This window comes from Pristiophorus japonicus, chromosome 7 (genome assembly GCF_044704955.1).
Source record: "Pristiophorus japonicus isolate sPriJap1 chromosome 7, sPriJap1.hap1, whole genome shotgun sequence".
Taxonomy (NCBI): Eukaryota; Metazoa; Chordata; class Chondrichthyes; family Pristiophoridae; genus Pristiophorus; species Pristiophorus japonicus.
Window position 1 is genome coordinate 4,727,358 of NC_091983.1, and position 21,434 is coordinate 4,748,791.

General features: G+C 46.7%; 1 protein-coding gene across 18 annotated transcripts in view; it reads right to left on the bottom strand.

Moving 5' to 3' along the window:
* The window catches only part of LOC139267034 (mucin-22-like), a 120,809-nt gene that overhangs the window by 65,343 nt on the left and 34,032 nt on the right, over window positions 1-21,434 (bottom strand). For 17 of the 18 annotated variants that reach the window (XM_070884712.1, XM_070884714.1, XM_070884711.1 and 14 more), the window contains exons 2-7: window positions 13,992-14,041; window positions 4,015-4,159; window positions 3,467-3,543; window positions 3,208-3,372; window positions 2,727-2,822; window positions 193-276 (exon numbers count right to left, since the gene is read on the bottom strand). In XM_070884712.1, the coding sequence (XP_070740813.1) occupies window positions 193-276; window positions 2,727-2,822; window positions 3,208-3,372; window positions 3,467-3,543; window positions 4,015-4,159; window positions 13,992-14,025 (601 nt within the window). In that variant the 5' untranslated portion in view covers window positions 14,026-14,041. The remainder of the gene's footprint in view (window positions 1-192; window positions 277-2,726; window positions 2,823-3,207; window positions 3,373-3,466; window positions 3,544-4,014; window positions 4,160-13,991; window positions 14,042-21,434) is intronic. The other variant, XM_070884699.1, reaches the window with a different exon arrangement.

Here is a 21,434-nt window from a genome sequence, read left to right on the forward strand (position 1 = left end):
CACTCCGCTCAATCTCTTCATCCCACTCTGCTCACAAATGTCATTCTACTCCCTCAGTCGCCTCATTCAATCCCTTTAAACTCCTGATCCTACACTCCTCGGTAAGAGACTGGATGTGTATCTGGAACTAAAGATTTCTGCAGTTACATTGTGTGAACAGTCTGTGTAGAATGGAGTCCACAATTCAGATACCTGAGGTTGCAGATTCCACTGGGATAGTGGATGAATGGTTGATGGATGTTTCCTCAGGTTCTGTAGTTGCGTATGTATTAGTCTCTGTATTAAAAGGAAGAGAGTTATGGTCGATTGCAGTGCAGCGAACAGCAAAACAGGTCATCATGTTAGTATTAGAGCCCAGATAATGTCAGGCACTGCTCTTTATATAACCCAGAATCTTACAATGCCATTCCCCTCAGTCACTACATCACCCTTCCCTCAGACAAAGCTGCACATTCCAGTCAGACACCACAACTCATTCCACTCAATAACTACTTTCCACTCCACTCAGTCTCCTCAACGCAAACCCCTCAGAGTCCTTATTCCAGTCACCTCAGTCCCCTCCACCAACTTCTGTCTGTCACCTCATCACATACCCCTCAGTCTCCTCGTCCACAATGTTCTGTCTCCTCAACCCATTCCCATCAGTCTACTTATCCCACTCTCCTCATTCCACTTCCCTCAGACACATCATCCCAGTTCCCTCAGACTCATCATCCCTCTCCACACACTAAGCGAATCTCCGGGACTGAGGATTTCAGCAGTTGCACTGGGTGAACAATCTGTGTAGAATGGTCTCCACAAGCCAAATACCAGAGGCTGCAGACCCCGCTGAAAGGTTAGCATAGTCTTGTGTTGATTGTTCATCAGGCCTCTGAGTTGGGTCTGTATCTGGCTTTGTAATAAAAAAGAAGAGTCATGGTAGGGTGCAGAGTGGAGAACAGAACAGAACAGGTCATCAGATTAGTAGTAGAGCCCCGATAATGTCAGGCACTGCTCTTTATCTAACCCAGAATCCTCCAATCCCATTCCCCTCAGTCACTACATCCCCATTCCCTCACACACTGCTGCACATTCCAGTCTGGCACCACAACATCGCATTCACCTGTCATTGCATTCCGGATGCCTCACGCACTCCCGCAGTCTCTTCAGCCCACTCCCCTCTGGGTTCTCATCCCACTCCGTTCAGTCTCCTCATCCCACTCCAATCAGTGCCTCAACCCACTCCCTCAGTCTCCTCAACCCTCAGACACAACATACCAATTCCCTCGAACACATCATCCCAAATTCCCTCGGACTCATCACACCACTCCATTGAGTAAACGACTTGATGAATCTTCAGGATTGAGGATCTCAGCAGTTGCACTAGGTGAACAGTTTGAGTCGTATGGAACCCACAAGGCAGATACCTGAAGCTGCAGAACCCGTTGGGATAGTAAATGAGCAGTCAGTGGATTCTCGAGTCCATTGTTCCTCGGGCCCGAGTTGTTGACGCTTCTTTGTATTTAACAAAGGAACAGAGACATGCAAGAGTTCAGAGTGGAGAAATCCAGAACAGGTCATCATGGTGGTACGGGAGCCTTGAGAATGTTAGACACTGGTATCTATATAGCCCAGTAACGTTCTATCCTATTTTCCTCAGTTACTACATCTCCCTCCCCTCAGACACTGCTACACATTCCACTCAGACACTACATCCCATTCACCATGATCACTTCATTCCAGACCCCTGACTCACTCCCTCAATCTCTCTGGCCCATTTCCCTAGGAATCCTAATCCCACTGCCCTCAGTCTCCTCATCGCACTGCGCTGAACATCCTCAGCCCATTCCACTCAGTCTCCTCCTCCAACGCCCAACAATCTCATCATCTCAATCCCCTCAGTAAGAAACTGGATCAATCTGTGACTGAGGAATTCAGAAGTTACACTGGGTGAACAGTCTGTGTAGAATCGACTCCACAAGGCAGATACTTTTAGCAGCAGATCCCGCTGATAGTGGATGAACGGTTAGCGTATTCTTGAGGCGATTGTTCCTCTGACCCCGGAGTTGTTGATGTCCCTTTGTATGTAATAAAAGAACAGAAGCATGCGAGAGTGGTGATTGGATAAATCCCACAACAGGTCATCAGAATGGTATTGGAGTCCGGCAAATGTCAGACACTTGTATTTATATAACCCAGAATCTTTCAATCATGTTTACCTCAGTCACTACATCTCCCTCCAAATCAGACAACACATCCCATTCCACTCAGACACGACATCCCCTTCCACTCAGACACGACATCCCATTCCACTCAGACACGACATCCCATTCCACTCAGACACGACATCCCATTCCAATCAGACAACACATCCCCTCTGTCACTTCATCCCAGACCACTCCCTCAGTCTCTTCTACCCACTTCTCGCAGATTGCTCATAGCACTCTTCAGTCCCCACATCCCCATTCCGTCAGTCTCCTTCTCCCACACCCCTCAGTCTCTTCATCCCATTCACCTCACTCTCCTTATTCCACTCACCTCAGTCCCCTCCATCCACTTCCCTCAGTCAACTCATCCCACAACCTCAGTCTCGTCATCCGACTCCGCTCAGTCTCCTCCTCCCACACCCCATAATTTCATCATCCCACTCCTTTCAGTAAGAGACTGGATGTATTGCCGGGCATGAGTATTTCAGCAGTTACATTGGTTGAACAGTCTGTGTAGAATGGACTTCACAACGCAAATACCTGTGGTTGCAGAACCCGCTGGGATGGTGGATGGCAGGTCAGTGGATTTGAGAGTCGATTGTACCTCCGGCACATGAGTTGGTACTGTCTCTGGATCTGTAATAAAAGGAAGAGAGACAGGGGAGAGTGCGTTGTGGAGCACAACAGAACAGGTCAGCAGGTTGGTACCATAGCTCGGATAATGTCAGTCACCAGTCTTTAGATGAACTATAATATTCCAATCCATTCCCTGTGACCTGTAAAGCCTGGAGAGGGAGCGTGCAGCGCAACGCTGCATGTCTATCGTGATCAGTGGGCACTGCAGGGAAAAGAGTGTCCGACAGACACAGAGAACAGTGTCTGATTCAGCTCTCTATAATTTGCGTTTCAGATCATTTATTCGTTGTGTGCTTTACAACAAGGAGAGGCTCGTGTAACTTTCATATTGCTGTTATGACATCTCAGAGTCACCCTTCTGAATCATTTACAAACAGCAATGTACCTGTGCAATAAACAGTGTCACAGAGGTATCTCGGCTTCAACTCATAAACGAAGTAACTGTCGCAGTTTTTGATCTTTATCTCCTCGGTACAACTGCATGTATTTCCAGCCACATTAAAACAAACTGTCCTCGTCACTTCTCCCTGTGCCTCAATGGGATGAGTTCCTGAAATAAGGATTATAAATATTGAGGAAGGTAACCGCGGTGAACAGTGCTGTGCAATGAATGTAAATCGGAGATTTATAAAGCCTGAAAGTACCGTTTAACCAGCCTGGGTTGACTGTGGAGCAGTGTTCGACTGGGACAACAGTCTCCGGAATTTTCCATCCGCCAGAACTGAAACAACAATCACATAGTCAGCCCCTGAATTGATGGCAATTATCAACTGATAAACAAACTATGACCAGCAGAGAGAACCTGGGGCCATGCATTACTCTATGTCCCTGTTGTATATTCCACTTCATCCTAGGTATCTCCCTTTACAACCTTTCCCCATTCTATATTCCCTTCCATCCCGGGCATTTCCCTGTACTCTGTCCTATATTCCCCTGAATCCTGGGCATTTCCCTTTAAACCTATCTCCGTTCTATATTCCCCCCTATCCCGGGTATCTCCCGTTATTCTCCCTCTTTCTTTCTGTAGAGTCCAGTTGTTCCCCTTTCCCAGTATCCACTCCCTGCCACATTGCTCTGACTGTGTTTCGGTATCCCTGCAAGATCCCGTTCCTAATCTCAAGCTTTGAGCTCTTTTTTTACATTTACTCTTCACTTATCCAATGGTTTACCTGTAATTTTCACCTCACGTTACCTTTTAAACCTGTACCATCCTTGGACAAGATCCCGATCACACTGAATGTTTCCGATGCACTGAGTCCCACCACAATCCGTGCTCCTCCAGGGCTGGTCCAGGACTGTGTGATCTACACACGGGTCAGTGAGTGTGGAGTCTGCAACTGAGTGACAGAAAGATGTTGAATATTAATATAAAACAGGGTTAATTTTACACAGTGGCTTGTGCCACCTGAAACGCCAAAAACTTCAATCGCACTCTCCGCCTTCGTTGAAATTTCCCCCAAATTAATGCTGGAACCTTTCCTCTGTCGCCAAGACAGGTTTCCATCTGTATCCTGGCTCACCCTCCCCTCTAACTCACTGCTCACAGACAGTCCTCCCTATTCTACACTAAACCTGAGCTCCCAGGTAAAAGAAATCACCAATAACCTCAACTTCACTATATCCTAATCGAACATCTGAGGGGGTAAAATTGCCATGCGCCCTGATTAGGGAACCTCCCGCACCCGGCCGTTGAATTTGACCATCTCACCGGCTTCACTGCCATTCGGGCGGGACCCGGAGCGTCAGCAAAAAGATCCAGATGGCGGCCTCCCGTTCAGATCCACCCCGCAAGCGGGTGTCAGGCAGCCTCATGACCCGTGGGGCAATTTCCCCCGTGAGGTGGTAATGGGTGGGTGCACAGCGCTGAACATTCACCGCGCACGACAAATGAATGGGAGCCTTTCGAGTGCCAGGCCCACACTGGACATAAATTGTCTTGTGCCCCATTGGTGCATGCCCGGATGTCAGTGAGAGGTAACATTGGATATCTCAGTCCCCAGGTAAACACTGAGTGCTGATGGTGAGGGACAACAACAACAACAACAACAACTTGTATTTATGTAGAGCCTTTCACGTAGCAAAACATCCTTATTGGCTTAACAGCAGCGATAATAAGACAAAAGAGATAAATTTGACACAAGAAATTACAGCAAATGTTCACAAGCTTCATTAAGCAGGTACGTTTTATGGAGCGTCTTAAAGGACGAAAGAGAGGCGGAGAGGTTTAGCGAGTGAGTTCCAGAGCTTAGAGCCCAGGCAGCTGAAAGCACGGCCAACCATGGTTGAGCAGTTTTAATCAAGGATACTCAAGAGGGCAGAATTTGAGGAGCACAGACATCTCGCCGGTGGTTGTGAGGCTGAAATAGATTACAGAGATAGGGAGGGGCAAAGCCTTGGAGGATTTGTAAATAAGGATAACAATTTTTGAAATTGCGGCGTTGCTTAAACAGGAGCCAATGTAGGTCAGCGCACTCATGGATGATGTGGTCGGCGGCAGCCGAGTTTTGGATCACCTCTAGTTTATGTAGGGTAGAATGTGGGAGCCTAGCCACGAGTGCATTGGAGTAGTTAAGGCTAGAGGTAACAAAGGCATTGATGAATGTTGCAGCACGAGAGATGAAGCAGGGGTGAAAGTGGGCAGTTTTAGTTGTGCCGTGGATATGTGGCCAGAAGTGCATTTCAGGGTCAAATATAAGAACATAACAACATAAGAATTAGGAGCAGGAGTAGGCCATCTAGCCCCTCGAGCCTGCTCCGCCATTCAACAAGATCATGGCTGATCTGGCTGTGAACTCAGCTCCACTTACCCGCCCGCTCCCCGTAACCCTTAATTCCCTTATTGGTTAAAAATCTATCTATCTGTGACTTGAATACATTCAATGAGCTAGCCTCAACTGCTTCCTTGGGCAGAGAATTCCACAGATTCACAACCCTCTTGAAGAAATTCCTTCTCAACTCGGTTTTAAATTGGCTCTCCCGTATTTTGAGGCTGTGCCCCCTAGTTCTAGTCTCCCCGACCAGTGGAAACAACCTCTCTGCCTCTATCTTGTCTATCCCTTTCATTATTTTAAATGTTTCTATAAGATCACCCCTCATCCGTCTGAGCTCTAACGAGTAAAGACCCAGTCTACTCAATCTATCATCATAAGGTAACCCCCTCATCTCCGGAATCAGCCTAGTGAATCATCTCTGTACCCCCTCCAAAGTTAGTATATCCTTCCTTCAGTAAGGTGACCAAAACTGCATGCAGTACTCCAGGTGTGGCCTCACCAATACCCTGTACAGTTGCAGCAGGACCTCCCTGCTTTTGTATTCCATCCCTCTCGCAATGAAGGCCAACATTCCATTCGCCTTCCTGATTACCTGCTGCACCTGCAAACTAACTTTTTTTTGGGATTCATGCACAAGGACGGAAGAGAGGGCTGTGGCTGGTGAGGTGACCAGGGTCAGGGACCTGCTCGATGGCGGAGGAGCGGGCTGGATGGCGCCAGACACGCTGGCGCGGTGCCTAAATTCGGCCGATGTCCGCCGCGCGGCCGATGCCATCGAGTCGCTAAAAACAGCTTTGGGCCCTGACTCTGTTAGGTGCATCGAGGAGGCTCAAGCATGTGGGGAGATCCCGTCCGAACTGACCCCCGTCCGGACGGAATTCCTCATCGGCGCCAAACCCCGGAACCTCCCTCAGGGGCCGGCGCCTCACAACTTGAGCCGCCTCGGGGAAATCACCTCCATGCCTTTCAGTTCCGCGCGGAGGGGTTTCCTGTACGGGCTGCTCCTGCACACCCTCAACTTTGCCATCCTCGCCTGCCGTCCAGACACGCCATGGCGTACCATCTTGCCGTCCGGAGGAGACGGGGGTCCCCGATGGAGGGCACTCTACGCAGGGGTCCTCCCACTATTCATCGGGGACTTGGCCTGGAGGGTGGTGCACGGAGCAGTGCCGTGCAACAAATTTTTAAGCCGGTTCACGGACTCCCAGGCCGCCTGCAATTTCTGCGGTCTGGAGGAGTCCGTGTTCCATGTTTTTATTGAGTGCACAAGGTTGCAGCCCCTGTTTTATTATTTAAAGGGGCTGCTCCTGAAATTCTGGCTGCACTTCAGTCCCACTCTCCTGATCTTTGGGCACCCTGTGCGGAGGGGAGCGGGTAGGTCCGAAGGCCTCCTCGTAGGACTGCTCCTGGGCACGGCCAAGGGTGCCATCAGCCGGTCCAGGCAGCAGGCGGTCGAGGGGGTCATTCAACCTGACTGCCTGCCTCTCTTCCGCTCTTACATCCGGTCCAGGGTGTCCTTGGAGATGGAGCACGCGGTGTCCACCGGTACGCTCGCGGCCTTCCGCGAGAGGTGGGCACCGGAGGGACTGGAGTGCATCATCACGCCCGGCAACCAAATTTTAATTTGATTTTACGTTTTAAAGTTTAATTTGTTTTAATTGCCAGTGCTTTTAGTGTCCCCCTCCCCTTTTTATAGGGGGCACTGGAAAAAAAAATTGATATTAGTGCCCAAAAAAAAAAGAAAAACACAAAAGAAAATCAAGAAAAAAAGGAAAAAAGGGCCTTGTAAATGTCTGGTGTGTCATCCAGGTCAGGGGGCACAGATTAATGTTTATGTTTTCCAGGTAAACTCCAAAAAGAGTTTCATGCACAAGGACCCCCTGGTCCCTCTGCACCGCAGCATGTTGTAATTTCTCCCCATTCAAATAATATTCCCTTTGACTTTTTTTTTCCCCCAAGGTGGATGACCTCACATTTTCCGACATTTTATTCCATCTGCCAAACCTTCGCCCATTTGCTTATCCTATCTATATGAAGAAAGACTGGATCAATTGGGCCTTTATTCAATGGAATTTAAAGAATGAGAGGGGATCTCATAGAAACATACACAATTCTGACGGGATTGGACAGGTTAGATATAGGAAGAATGCTCCCGACGTTGGGAAGTCCAGAACCAGGCGTCACAGTCTAAGGATAAGCCATTACTGAGATGAAGGGAAACTTCTTCACTCAGAGTTGTGAGCATGTGGAATTCTCGATCACAGAAAGTTGTTGAGTCCAGTTCATTAGATATATTCAAAAGGGAGTTAGATATGGCCCTTACGGCTGAAGGGATCAAGTGGTATGGATAGAAAGCAGGAATGGGCTACTAAAGTTGCATGGTCAGCCATGATCATATTGAATGTTGGTGCAGGCTCAAAGTGCCAAATGGCCTATTCTTGCACCTATTTTCTATGTTTCTATAAGAATAGAACCAGGCGTCTGCAGTCCAACTCAGTTGGACGCTGGTGGAGAAGTGTCGGAGGAGGATGAACTGGTCAACTGTGTCAAAGGCTGGAGACAGGACGAGAGGAACGAGGGATAGTTTATGTTTGTGAAAGTCACAGAGAATGTAATTTGTTAATTTTATGAGATCCGTTTCGTTACTATTGCAGGAGCGAAAACCAGATTAAAGGGATTCAAATATTCAATTAATGGAAGATGGTCACGGTTTTGGGAGGCGACAAAACATTCAAGGAATTTGGAGAGGAAACGGAGTTGGAGATGGGGCTGTAGCTCGCAAGCACAGTGGGCTCAAGGTTTGTTTTTTTTCAGGAGAGGGGTGATGACTGCAGATTTGAAAGAGAGTGGAAGAGTACCTGGTGAGAGAGAGCTGAGTAATCAGCAGTTTCGTGAGAATAGGAGCAAGGGAGCAGGAAGTGGGTCTCATGGAAAATATGAATTTGAAGAGGTCAAAAGGGGAGATCAAAGAGAAACTAGAGAGAAAGATGCAAGTTCAGGGCTAGGGAGAGGGCGAGGGGGCTCAGAGGAAGTTTGGCCTGGTTGGCTAGGGGAAGAAAGGGAAATCATTGAAGCAGCTCATTGGATGGTAATCTTTGAGACAAAGAAGTCCATGGATTCCACACGTTGTTGGAGGCGAGTTTTATGGAGCCAGTGGACAGGGCTTTAAAGGAGACATTTAGTATTAGAAATAGTAGCTGGGTGTTATATTTGCATTCCAGAATGATCCTGGAATAGTGAGCAATTTTTGAAGACAAGTGTAGGACCCAATAATGCTTTATATGATCGAGCCAGATCTGGCGGTGAATGGCTAAACCAGTTGTCAACCACATCTGTTCAATTCTGTGCCCCTTGGTCTTCAGGAAGTGAAGATGAAGGCTGTAACTGGGGAACGTCAGGGTGAGAGAGAGAAATAATTTTAATAGGGACTAGGGCATCAAAGGTGCTGGTGAGTGTGTGGTTGACCAGATCAGTTGCTGCAGAAATGCCTTAGTGAAATGAGGGCCAGAGGTTGATAAGCGCAGTTGTAAGGCAGTTTGGAGATTTTTATTTCCAGCGGCAGATGCAGAAGGAAGTAGGTTTGGATTGGGATGGTGAATGTAGGTGGAGAGCACTACAAGGAAAGCGACAGAGATGCCTTTATCTGTAATTGAAACACGAGGAATAGCATGCCCACAAAAGATGGCAAGGTCAAGAGGGTGGCCATCATTATGGGCTGAGAAATTCACATGGAGGTAGAGATTAAGGAAGGACAGGAGGGTAATGAACTGAGAGAGAAAAGTAGCATGATGAAATGAGATGGAGGTGGATATCAGCGCGGATGAGAACTCGCTCAGGGCCAGAAGCTGAGGGAGGAAAGCAGTGAGGATATATCCGTGATAGCATTTTTGTCATACTTCGGTGGGTGGTACAGAAGGAGAATTTTAAATGAGAGGGGTGGAATAAGGTGGGATTTTCAAAAGACAATAAGGTGTTGGAGGAGTAGGGGAACAGACCAAATGATGATTTAGTGATGAGAGCCGCAGTCTCACCATGGCAGGCTGAGTGGGGCAAGTGATAGAAGGTACAGCCAGGCTTCGTTTTAAGGTAAAGTATCATTCGTCAGCCAAGTTTCCGTTAGGGCAAAGATGTTGATGCAGTCATCCACGATGGCAAGGGCCTTGTTCGCAAGTGATCAGACATTCTGCAAGGAGATCCGTGATGGCTGATCCACAGCCAGCATATACAGGGTCATTGCTTGGAGGGATAAATTGGATGGGGAGGAGATTAGCAAGGTTAGGCCCACTTGAATAAGCTGGCTAGCAAGGTCAGTGAGAGTAGGATGGGACATTTGGGGTTGCTGCTCATGAGGAGACAGCAACGAGTGCCACAGTTGGGCCTTTGGAGGATGCCAAGAGAGGCACAGAGGGAGGCTGCATGCTCGTCGAGCCTGGGATGGTGGCACGAGAGTAGGAAGGTTGAAGTGTAATAAAGTGCTGGGTAGGGATTTGGGAGGTCAGAGACTAGTCCGGAACGGATAGGGAGAAGAGAAAAAGTGAGAGAAGTAAGCAGAAATGGAAGTGCATCATGTGCACATGCACATGACATATAAATAAGTTGGAGGCCGATTACCAAACGTATTTTCATAATATTGTATAGAAATGGTCTGATAAATATCCTGATAGGATTACTGAATGTACGAATATCATAGAATAGTACGGGACAGAAGGAGACCATTTGGCCCATCGAATCTGCATTTTCTTTTACAAACAGAAATCCAGTTAGTCCTACTCCCCCGGCTCTTTCACCACATCACTGCAATTTTTTCCCTTCAAGTGCTTATCCAATTTCCTTTCGAAGGTAACGATTGAATTTGTTTCCACCATGCTATTCGGCAGTGCGTTCAATTTTGTTTTTTGTTTTTTTAATTCATTCATGAAATGTTGGCTTCACTGGCAAGGCCAGTATTTATTGCCCTTCCATAATTGCCCTTGAGATGGTGATGGAGAGCAGCCTTCAACCACTACAGTCATATTACTCTCAGTGCTTTTAGGAAAGGTGTTCCAAGATTTTGACCCAACACGCGATGAAGAAACGATTATATACTTCCACGTCATAAAGTTGTGACCTGGAGGGGAACTTGAAGGTGATGTTCACATGTGCTGCTTCCCTTGTCCTTCCCGGTGGTAGACATCACGGGTTTAGGTGCTGCCAAAAAAGCCTTGGTGAGTCGCTCCAGTTCAACTTTTGGATGGTACACATTGCAGCCATGATACACCGATGGTGGGGGAGTGAATGTTTAAATCCTTCCTGATTTTAAGCACCTCTATCTAATCTCTTCTTTTCCTTCTCTACTCTAAGAACAACAACTACTTCAGTTTATCTATCAATGTAATTGCAATCCCACATCTCTGTACCCATTCTAGTAAATCTCTTCTCCACCCTCTTCAAAGCCTTCAAGTGCTTCCTAAAGTGTGGCGCCCAGAAATGGACACAAATCTCCTGGTGGGACCGAACCCGTGAATTTGAAATCTAAATTTTAAGATAAATTTAAGAATTGAATGTAAAGTTAATAAATTACATTGGGAAATAAACATATGAATGTAAATGATACTTATGTACTTGTACATTTAAATCAGTAGTAAATTTAACCACCAAAAATAAGAATTGTTAAATATAACATTTACAGTAACTAAGAGCAAAAATTTAAGGGCACCTTAAAAGATAGAAAACTCTCAATTATCTTGAGGTAAAAACAGACACCAGGATGGAGAATAAATATTAATAGTAAATATCTACGATAAGTGCAAAATATCAATAATGCAAATTTTAGATATATTACAAATGCATAACATGAATCGATAGTACAATATTAGAAATGTATAATAACATGACTCAATATTGCAAACATTACAAATACCTAATATATAAATAGATATGTTATCATAATTGATAACACAAAAATTAAATATATTACCAATGAATACATTTTACCAATGAATATTCAATATCTATTACAAATGGATAATATTATAGATATATAGATATATAGATATATAGATATATAGATATATAGATATATAGATATATAGATATATAGATATATAGATATATAGATATATAGATATATAGATATATAGATATATAGATATAACAAATGCATAACACAATAAATCAGTAATGCAAATATTAAATCTGTCACAAATAGTAAATATGAATCGATAATACAAAATTGACATTACAAATGCATATGAAGCAAATAATATTACAAGTGTATAATATCATTTAAAATATTTTAGTGCATAAATTATATAACTCAATAATGCAAATAATAAAATAAATGCAAATGTTAGATATATTACAAATGGATATGAATCGATATTGCAAATAATATATAAAAAATATCAATAATGCCAGTATTAAAGTCTATTACAAATGTATAATAAATTATATATGCTTTAGTGATTTCTAAGATATATTACAAATGCATAATAAATAACATGTCAAAAATACAAAGATAAAATATCACAAAGGCATAATAAATAATGGCCCTGAAATTCCGATGTTCCCGGACCCGTACGAAGTTTGTATGGACCCGGGAAGGCATCGGAAAAGCCAGTTTTTGGTGCACAATGTGCATGTGCTGAAAACCAGCTTTTCTGATCTGTGAAGTTTCTGGCATGACAGATCAGCTGTAGATTGGGAGCGAGGACATTTGTAAGTGAAAATTTCCAATATTTACGCATACAAATGTCCTCAAAAATCTTGCGCCTGAAAAAGCAGGTGCAGCGCCTACTTTTACAGGTGCAAGTGTTTTAAAAAACACAAAAACATAAAAATAAAGTTAAGAAAACATATTTTATTACAAACTCTCCCACAACGGTAAGTTTATTTTTAAAAACATTTTTTAAATTGGGAAAATATATATATATTTAAGACATTAACAACTTTAATTTAAATGAATGTAGTGAATATTTTCTATTTTTTATTACTGTTTTGGATGTTTGGGGCTGTTTCTCAATCACGGTATAGGAGTTTAGGACCTTATGGAACTCCTATTACGAGGAATGAGTATATACTTTACTTGATTGGCTGCCCAGAGCCATGTGACTCCAGCTCCAGGCCTGCGCATGTCCCAACATGCACGCGCTGCGACACAGAGTCAGGAGAGGCCACAGCATTGGAAAGTCGAACGTGGGCAGCAGCTTAAGGCAAATGCGTAATTTGTCTCTAAAATGCTCGTGGGAAGGACAAAAATGGAATTTCAGGGCCAATATCAATCAATAATGCAAATATTAAATATTCTAACGCATAATAAAAAACAACACCAACAACTTCTTTTAATATAGTACCTTTAACATAGTAAAATGCCTCACGGCGCTTCACAGCAGTGTTATAAGGCAAAAAATTGACACCGAGCCATGGAAGAAGAAATTACAGCACATGACTCAGCTTGGTCAAAGAGGTAGGTTTTAAATCACGTCTTAAAAGGAGGAAGGCGACGCAGAGGCAAAGGGGTTTACTGAGGGAATTAGAGCTTGGGGCATGGCCACCGATGGTTGAGCGATTATATAATAATATTTAAGATCTATGACAAAAGCATACTAAATAGTATCAATCGGTGCTGAAAATATTAATATATTACAAAGGCTAATCTTTACATCTGATCAGTAAATTAAAATATTATGTAAGTATGTAGAATTGCGAAAAATCTACACACAGACACAGGTCATTTTGCCTAACTGGTCTGAACGCTATTTATGTTCCACACAGGCCTCCTCCCACCCTTCTTCCTGTAACCCTACCAACATATCCTCCTATTTCTTTCCCTCCCGTGCGTTCATAGAGCTTAGCCGCAAATAATCGATGCCAGTCGGTTCAACTTCTCAGTGTGGTGGCAAGGTCGCCATTCTCACCACTTGCTGGGCAAAGAAGTTTCTCCCAAATTACCGATTGGATTTATTAGTGACTATCTTATATTGATGGTCCCTTGGGTCTCGTCTCGCCCATAAGTGGAAACATCTTTTAGTTTTAAAGCCCTCCTTCAGCCTTCCCTTTTCTAGGGAAAAGAACGGATCAGTCTTTCCTGAAAGTTGTAACATCTCATTTCTAGTATCATCTTGCAAATCCTTTTCGCACTCTTTCCAGTGCTTCTACATCCTTTTTGTGTAATATAGAGACCAAAACTGCACACAGAATTGATCGAATAACTATCACGAGTGGAAAAGTTTTAAATCTGGTCAGTAATTAAAAGTGTAAATAGGAAAGTAAGAAACCTCTCCAATTAGATTTCCGCCCCTGCCACAGTGCTGAAACTGCTCGAATCAAAATCACAAACCAGAAGCAGCTTGGGAGGTTTTTTTCTACATAAAAACATCAAATAAACACGGAGCTGTTTGTCTATATCAAAATGACTTACCCAGGTAACCCAGAATCAGCAGCAGAGTCCTCATCTTACTGGGTGATATCCTGGAAGTGAAAATGGGGAATTAGTATTGAGAGAGTGTTGATGGATCAGAGGGAACTTTACATAGCGAGTGGGACAGGGAATCAGTGGGTATATTTTTAGCACTCTTGCCTCTAAGTCAGAAGGATCAAGACCTACTCCAGAGACTTTAGAAACAAATTCAGGCTGACACACCAGTACAGAGATGAGCTCCATCTCTCTCCCCCTCACTGGGGCCCTACGGACAGAGGTGAGCTCTACCTCTCTCCCTCACTGGGGCCCTACAGAGAGAAGTGAGCTCTACCTCTCTCCCTCACTGGGGCCCTACGGACAGAGGTGAGCTCTACCTCTCTCCCTCACTGGGGCCCTACGGACAGAGGTGAGCTCTACCTCTCTCCCTCACTGGGGCCCTACAGAGAGAAGTGAGCTCTAACTCTCTCCCTCACTGGGGCCCTACAGAGAGAAGTGAGCTCCATCTCTCTCCCTCACTGGGGCCCTACGGACAGAGGTGAGCTCTAACTCTCTCCCTCACTGGGGCCCTACAGAGAGAAGTGAGCTCTACCTCTCTCCCTCACTGGGGCCCTACAGAGAGAAGTGAGCTCTAACTCTCTCCCTCACTGGGGCCCTACAGAGAGAAGTGAGCTCCATCTCTCTCCCTCACTGGGGCCCTACGGACAGAGGTGAGCTCTAACTCTCTCCCTCACTGGGGCCCTACAGAGAGAAGTGAGCTCTACCTCTCTCCCTCACTGGGGCCCTACAGAGAGAAGTGAGCTCCATCTCTCTCCCTCACTGGGGCTCTACGGACAGAGGTGAGCTCTACCTCTCTCCCTCACTGGGGCTCTACGGACAGAGGTGAGCTCTACCTCTCTCCCTCACTGGGGCCCTACGGACAGAGGTGAGCTCTAACGCTCTCCCTCACTGGGGCCCTAGAGAGAGGTGAGCTCTACCTCTCTCCCTCACTGGGGCCCTACAGGGAGAAGTGAGCTCGAACTCTTACCTATCCCTGACAAACACTATTTCCTTGACTGGAATCCTTCCTTGTTTCTTTCAATTTCCAAACACAAATTATTAAACCACGCATATTCCTGACATGCTGAATCTCTCCCCCTGGTCTCTCTCCAGTCTCCCTTGATATAATCCTTCTGATACACACTTTGCTGAGCCCTGTACTGGGGCAGGAAAAACTCCACAGAGTCCTGACTCCCAACTCACAGCTGTATAAATACAGTGGTCAGAGGCTGGGTATTCTGTGGCGAGTGTCTCCCATTCTGACTCCCGAAAAACTTTCCACCATCTACAAGACACATGTCAAAAACGCGATGGAATAGTCTCATCCATTTGCCTGGATGAGTGAGGCTCCGACAACACTCAAGAACCTCAACACAATCCAAGAAAAAGAAGCCTGCTTGTTCAGCGCCCTGTACACTACCTTCAATATTCACTCCCTCCAACACCTGGGCAACGTGGCTGCAGTTTTTACCAACTACAAGATGCATTGCAGCGACTCACCATGGCTTCTTCGGTATGACCTCCCAAACCAGTGACCTCTACTACCTACAACTGAGACGAGGAGAAATGTCATCTCAGATGGTTGTAAATCTATGGAATGATCTGCCCCAGAGAGCTGTGGAGACTGGGTCATTGAATATATTTAAGGCAGAGATGGACAGCTTTTTGAGCGATAAGGGAGTGAAGGGTTATGGGGAGCGAGCAGGAAAGTGGAGCTGAGTCCATGATCAGATCAGCCATGATCTTATTGAATGGCAGAGCAGGCTCGAGGGGCCAAATGACCTACTCCTGCTCCTATTTGTTATTTTCTTATGTTCTTCAAAGATCAATGGCAGCAGGTTCACCACCTTGACTTGGAAATATTTTCCTGTTCCTGCATCGTCGCTGGGTTAAAATCCTGGAACTCCCTCTCTGACAGCACGGTGGGAGTACCTTCACCACACGGACTGCAGCGGTTCAAGGAGGTGCTCACCACCACCTTCTCTCGGGCAATTAGTGATGGGTAATAAATGCCGGCTGTGCCAGAGACATCCACGTCCCAGGAACTAATTTTTTTAATTCAATTCATTTTAAATGAGTTTATTTTTTATTTTTTTTATTTGTTCTGTTGTGTTTGTGTTTTTTGCAGTTATTCTCATTAATAGTAATGGGAGCTTGTACAAACGGAACTTCCATTATTATTATTGAAAATAATAGATGTTCATTCGTGGTCCAGGCCCACGTGATCCCAGGTTGTGCTTCCGTTCCTGGGATGTGTGTTCCCATACCCTGACTGGAGGCCTCCGACGACACGTCTAAGTTGCTTCGGCACTACCAGGTACTTTCGGGAGGAAAATTAAGTTGGAGGCAAGCTAGCATTTATAGAATTAATCCATAATTTACAACAAACAAACGAGTATTCCTTTAAGACAAAATAACACCACAGGAAAAATGATCCAACAGTAGCTAACAAGTGTGTGGCCAGGGGGGGGGGGGGGGGGGAGGGAAGAGAAGAGGTGATATTTCAGTGGGGGGGGGGGGGGCTGGAGAGGTGATATTTCAGTGGGGGGGGGGGGTTGGGAAGAGATGATATTTCAGTGTGGGGTGGGGGGGGCTGGAGAGGTGATATTTCAGTGGGGGGGGGGGGTGCTGGAGAGGTGATATTTCAGTGTGGGGGGGGGTGTTGGGAAGAGATGATATTTCAGTGTGGGGGGGGTGGAGAGGAGAGGTGATATTTCAGTGTGGGGTGTAGGGGGGTTGGGAAGAGATGATATTTCAGTGTGGGGGGGGGGGTGGAGAGGTGATATTTCAGTGTGGGGTGTAGGGGGGTTGGGAAGAGATGATATTTCAGTGTGGGGGGGGTGGAGAGGAGAGGTGATATTTCAGTGTGGGGTGTAGGGGGGTTGGGAAGGCGTGATATTTCAGTGTGGGGGGGGTGGAGAGGAGAGATGATATTTCAGTGTGTGGAGCGAGGGAGATATTTTAATGTGAGGAGGGGTTGTAATGTAGGCAACTATATGCTCACAGGTCTGCAGAGCTGCCACATTGTAAATGGCTTATCCTGTCACGTGATGTTCACAAGACTCAATAGAACTACGGTCGGTTGAGTCAAGTAATTCACGATGAGGTCTGCATTTGCTCACTTAGTGGCTGAACTGGTGCTAGTGCTCCTTACATTGAGAGGGAGACAGAGACCCTGTGAGAGGAGGAAGATAAGCTGCCTGCCTGCTAGCTACATCTACAGAATGACCGCTAGCGTCTGGGATTAGGAAGAGGTTTGTTGCCACCACAGCAGAGCTGCCTGGAGAGAGGAGAAAAATGAGAGCTGCTATTCCAACGGCTGCAACATTTGAGAGAGGGAAGAGAAGCTACCAGAAGACCACATCATCTGTGTGGAAGGAGGGAGAGCCATTTCAACATCAACAGGTGGGGGCTTTGGTGCATTCTCCAATAAAGACTTCGGTGGGGGGGGGGAGGAAAGAAGATCAAGGCAGCCGAAACATTGTGGGGGATGGCAGTGTGGGTGTGTGGCGTTTTTGTTGTGAACTAGGCTCCATACACCACAAAGAACATCCCTCCCCATTTCCTGGCCCGGGACACCTGGAGCTGCTTGGGTGAAGACTGGTTTTCCTTAATTAAATCGTTACGACCTGGTGGAGGACTTTGCCTGGGTGGTACCAGCCATCCCGTGTGAAGACATTTTCTCCCCCCGCCAGAAGACCATCTATAGAAGACTTCTGTTATCCATCGGAGAGTGCACCTCTGCAAACACCCACCCACTATCACGTGGGTCCGCCCTGCCAATGCAGCCTACCTCCTTCACGTCATTTCTCTCTCTCTCCTTCTCCGAAAGGCACCTTTAATAGTTTCATCTTGAATTAATTACTGCATAGAGTGAAGGCGGCTCCTCCCCATTGTTAAAACACAGGGGAAATGTGTGCCTCAATTAAGAACGCCCTCTGTTCACCCAGCGAGGCCATCAAGACCTTCAGGTCAGAGACTCGGGGTGAATGCAGCCCTTAAATGGATCTTCATAGGGCAAGCCCATCTTTGCTGGTGCCAGTGGCAGCCCAAAACGACGCAGGCATGGCGAGCACATCATTGACATCCCTCAGGACCCGATCGATCTGGTAAAGGATTTTCATTAAAACACCCCACCCGCTGGGTCAGCGGATGGTGGCAGCAGGTGACAGCACCCTATGTCCTTGAAGTTAGTGCTTGGTGTGTTGGAGCAACTGGAGATAGGTTCCTCCCCAGTTTCTCTGTACACCCCAGAGGGGGGCCCCGATCCATTGCTGCCTACTGGCCCAGCACCCGCTGAGAAGTACAGAGAGGACATCGCTGCCATCGATCCTGGGTGTGGGATCGTGACACAGAGGTAGGGCCGAATGGTGCCCAGTGTCATTTTCAGCGACTCAATGGCATTGACCTCAAGCTGGACTTCAGGCCAGGACAGGCGCACCCCGTGTGGTCGACAGACTGGCCACTGGCAGCGACCACCCAGGAGGTGGGCGGGGGCTCTGTGGTGGGCGCGGGAGAGGATTAAATTCCGTTGCCAGTGAGGTGATGGATCTGCTCGTGCCCTCCACCGAGTCACCGCTCATCCCAGTCGTGGAAATCCGGCAATTTATGGCAGAATGCCAGGGTCGCCCCAACAAGATCCAGCTGGACCTGGCGAAATGGCCCAAGCCTGCACTGCTCATCAAGTCCGTTCGCGCCATCAAAAACATGGGCATGGCCAAGGCCACAAAGCAAAAAGACAGTCGCGGGCTGCACCGGCTAAAGACATTGCTCACTCAGCAGCTGAGGGAGTGGCAGTCAACACATGATTCCACTCCCTCCCCACAGTAGGTAGGTAGAGGTTGCGCTATGCACGTTTCATAAAGATAACCGCCAGCCTCAACATCAAAGGCAGATTTAATAAATTGTCATTCCTAAGGGGGGGGGGGGGAAATATGCAGTGTTCTTCCTGCAAGACCCCCCACGCTGTTTTGGGAGAAGAGGACACGTGGCTGCTGGAGTGGGAAGGAGAGTTCTGCATGATTACCTTCCGCCATGTCTTGTGGGGCAGCTATCCTGCTGGCCCCACATTTGCAACCGGGGATCTTGGTGGTCAAGGAGCCTGTACCAGGCCGCTTGTTCCTGGTTACTGTTCGCCTGCGGGATTTGCCACTCCATTTAGTGAATGGTGTACGCCCCACCTCCCAGTGCACAGCAAGTGTGCTTCTTTGAAGTGATCACACTTTTACGCGATGTCGGTGACTGCTATTGTCCTTGGAGGGTGGGGGGATTTTAACTGCACCTGCGAGATGAAGGACTCTGGTGCCATGCAGAGATTGGCAGTGATGGAGAAGTTGAGGGACCTGGTCCAGACACCAGTGCCTTCACTTGGGCGAGGTGTGGAAGAGGGAGTTCCAGAATCGACTGCCTGTACATTTCCCGGGCGTACCTGTCCTGCGTTCCAGCAGCTGGTGCAGTGTTTAGACCACCACCTGGTGTGGGCGAAGCTTCATCATTCCGTGCGCAGGTGGGGTCCGCGTACTGGCATCTTAACAAGTTGCTGGAGGATGAGCACTTCCAGGATTTGTTCCGTCGGTTCAGGGCCGAATGGCGAAGGAAGCAGGAGGGCTTCCCCTCCGCGAGTCTCTGGTGGGATGTGGGCAATGCTCACGTCTGTTTCTTCTGTAAAGAATACGTGGAGGAGTCGACCAATGGCCGAGAGGCCCAGGTGGGATGCCTGGAGAAGAAGGTACTCGACTTGGCATCCCGTCTAGACCAAGTCATCGAAGATCTGACCCTGTGGAAGATGTACGAGGAGAAGGGCGGCGCATTGGAGGACCTGCAGTTTGCCGCATCCCGAGGCACATAAGTAACATCATGGATCGGGTTCCTCCAGGACCTGAACCGCGGCTCCTCCTTTTTCTATTAGCTGGAAAAAAAGACAGGGGGTCCGTAAGCAATTCTTGACACTGCTGACAGACGATGGATCTCTGGTCTCAGATCCAGAGGGCATCAGTCACAGAGGCCCTATTCTGTCCTGATCCATCCAGCGAGGATTCAGGCAGAGTATTGTGGGAGAAGCCACCGAAGGTCAGCCCGCTGGGCGCCGAAAATCTGGATGCTCTACCTAGTCTGGCGGAGCTGACCAGTGCCCTCGGACCAGCTCTCAAGGGTCAAGTCTCCAGGGCTGGACAGGCAGATCTTGAGGATTCACAAGGCATTCTGGGAATTTCTGTGGGTGACTACATGCGGGTCCTGGGGAAGTCTGGTGACCGGGAGAGGCCCCGCACTTGGCGCAGGGCAGTCATCAATCGGTTACCCAAGAAGGGCGAGCTCTCCCGACTGAGCAACTGGTGCCCGGTCTCCCTCAGCATGGATTGCAACATTTCTGCCAGGGCCATGTCTGCTCTCCAGGAAATGACAATGTATAAACATGAAGGTGAATCAGAAAGTGGGGTCAAAAGGAGGAAAGAATGGAGGAAAAACAAATTTGAAATCTTTATCTGAATGCACGCAGCATTCGTAACAAAATAGGTGAGTCGACAACACAGATACAAATGGGTATGATCTGATAGACGTGGTTGGAAAGTGACCTGGACTGGGACTAAATATTCAGGGGTATTTGACGATTCAGAAGGACAGACAAAGGAAAAGAACCTGAGTTAGCACTGTTAATAAAGGATGAGATCAGTGCATTCGAGAGAAAAGATATTGGCTCAGTAAATCAAGATGTTGAATCAGTTTGGATAGAGATATGGAATAATAAGGGGTGAAAGTCACTGGTGGGCAGAGTCTATAGGCCCCTTAACAGTAGCTACACTGTTGGATGGAGTAGAACTCGAGAAATAATGGAGGTTTATAAAAAAGGAATGGCAATAATCATGGGCAATTTTAAACTTCATATTGATTAGAGAAAGCAAATTGGCCAGGGTAGCCTTGAGGAAGAGTTCAGAGTGTATCCGGGATAGTTTCCTTGAACAGTACGTTGCAGCACCAACCAGGGTGCAGGCTATCTTAGAACTGGTACTGTGTAATGAGACAGGATTAATAAATGATCACCAAGTAAAGGATCCTCTAGGAATGAGTGACCATAAGCTGGTTGAATTCAAAGTCAGTTGGAGGGTGAGCAAGTAGCATCTCAATCATACGTCCAAAGCTTACATAAAGGAGACTACAAAGATATAAAGGCAGAATTGGGTAACGTGGACTGGGAAAATAAATTAAAGTATGGGACGGTTGATGAGCAGTGGCAGACATTTAAAGAGATATTTCATAACTCGCAACAAAAATATATCCCAATAAGAAGGAAATACTGTAAGAGAAGGGATAACCATCCATGGCAAACTAAGGAAATAAGGGAAGGTATCAAATTGAAAACAAAGGCATACAATGTGGCCAAGACTAGTGGGAGGCCAGAGGATTGGGAAA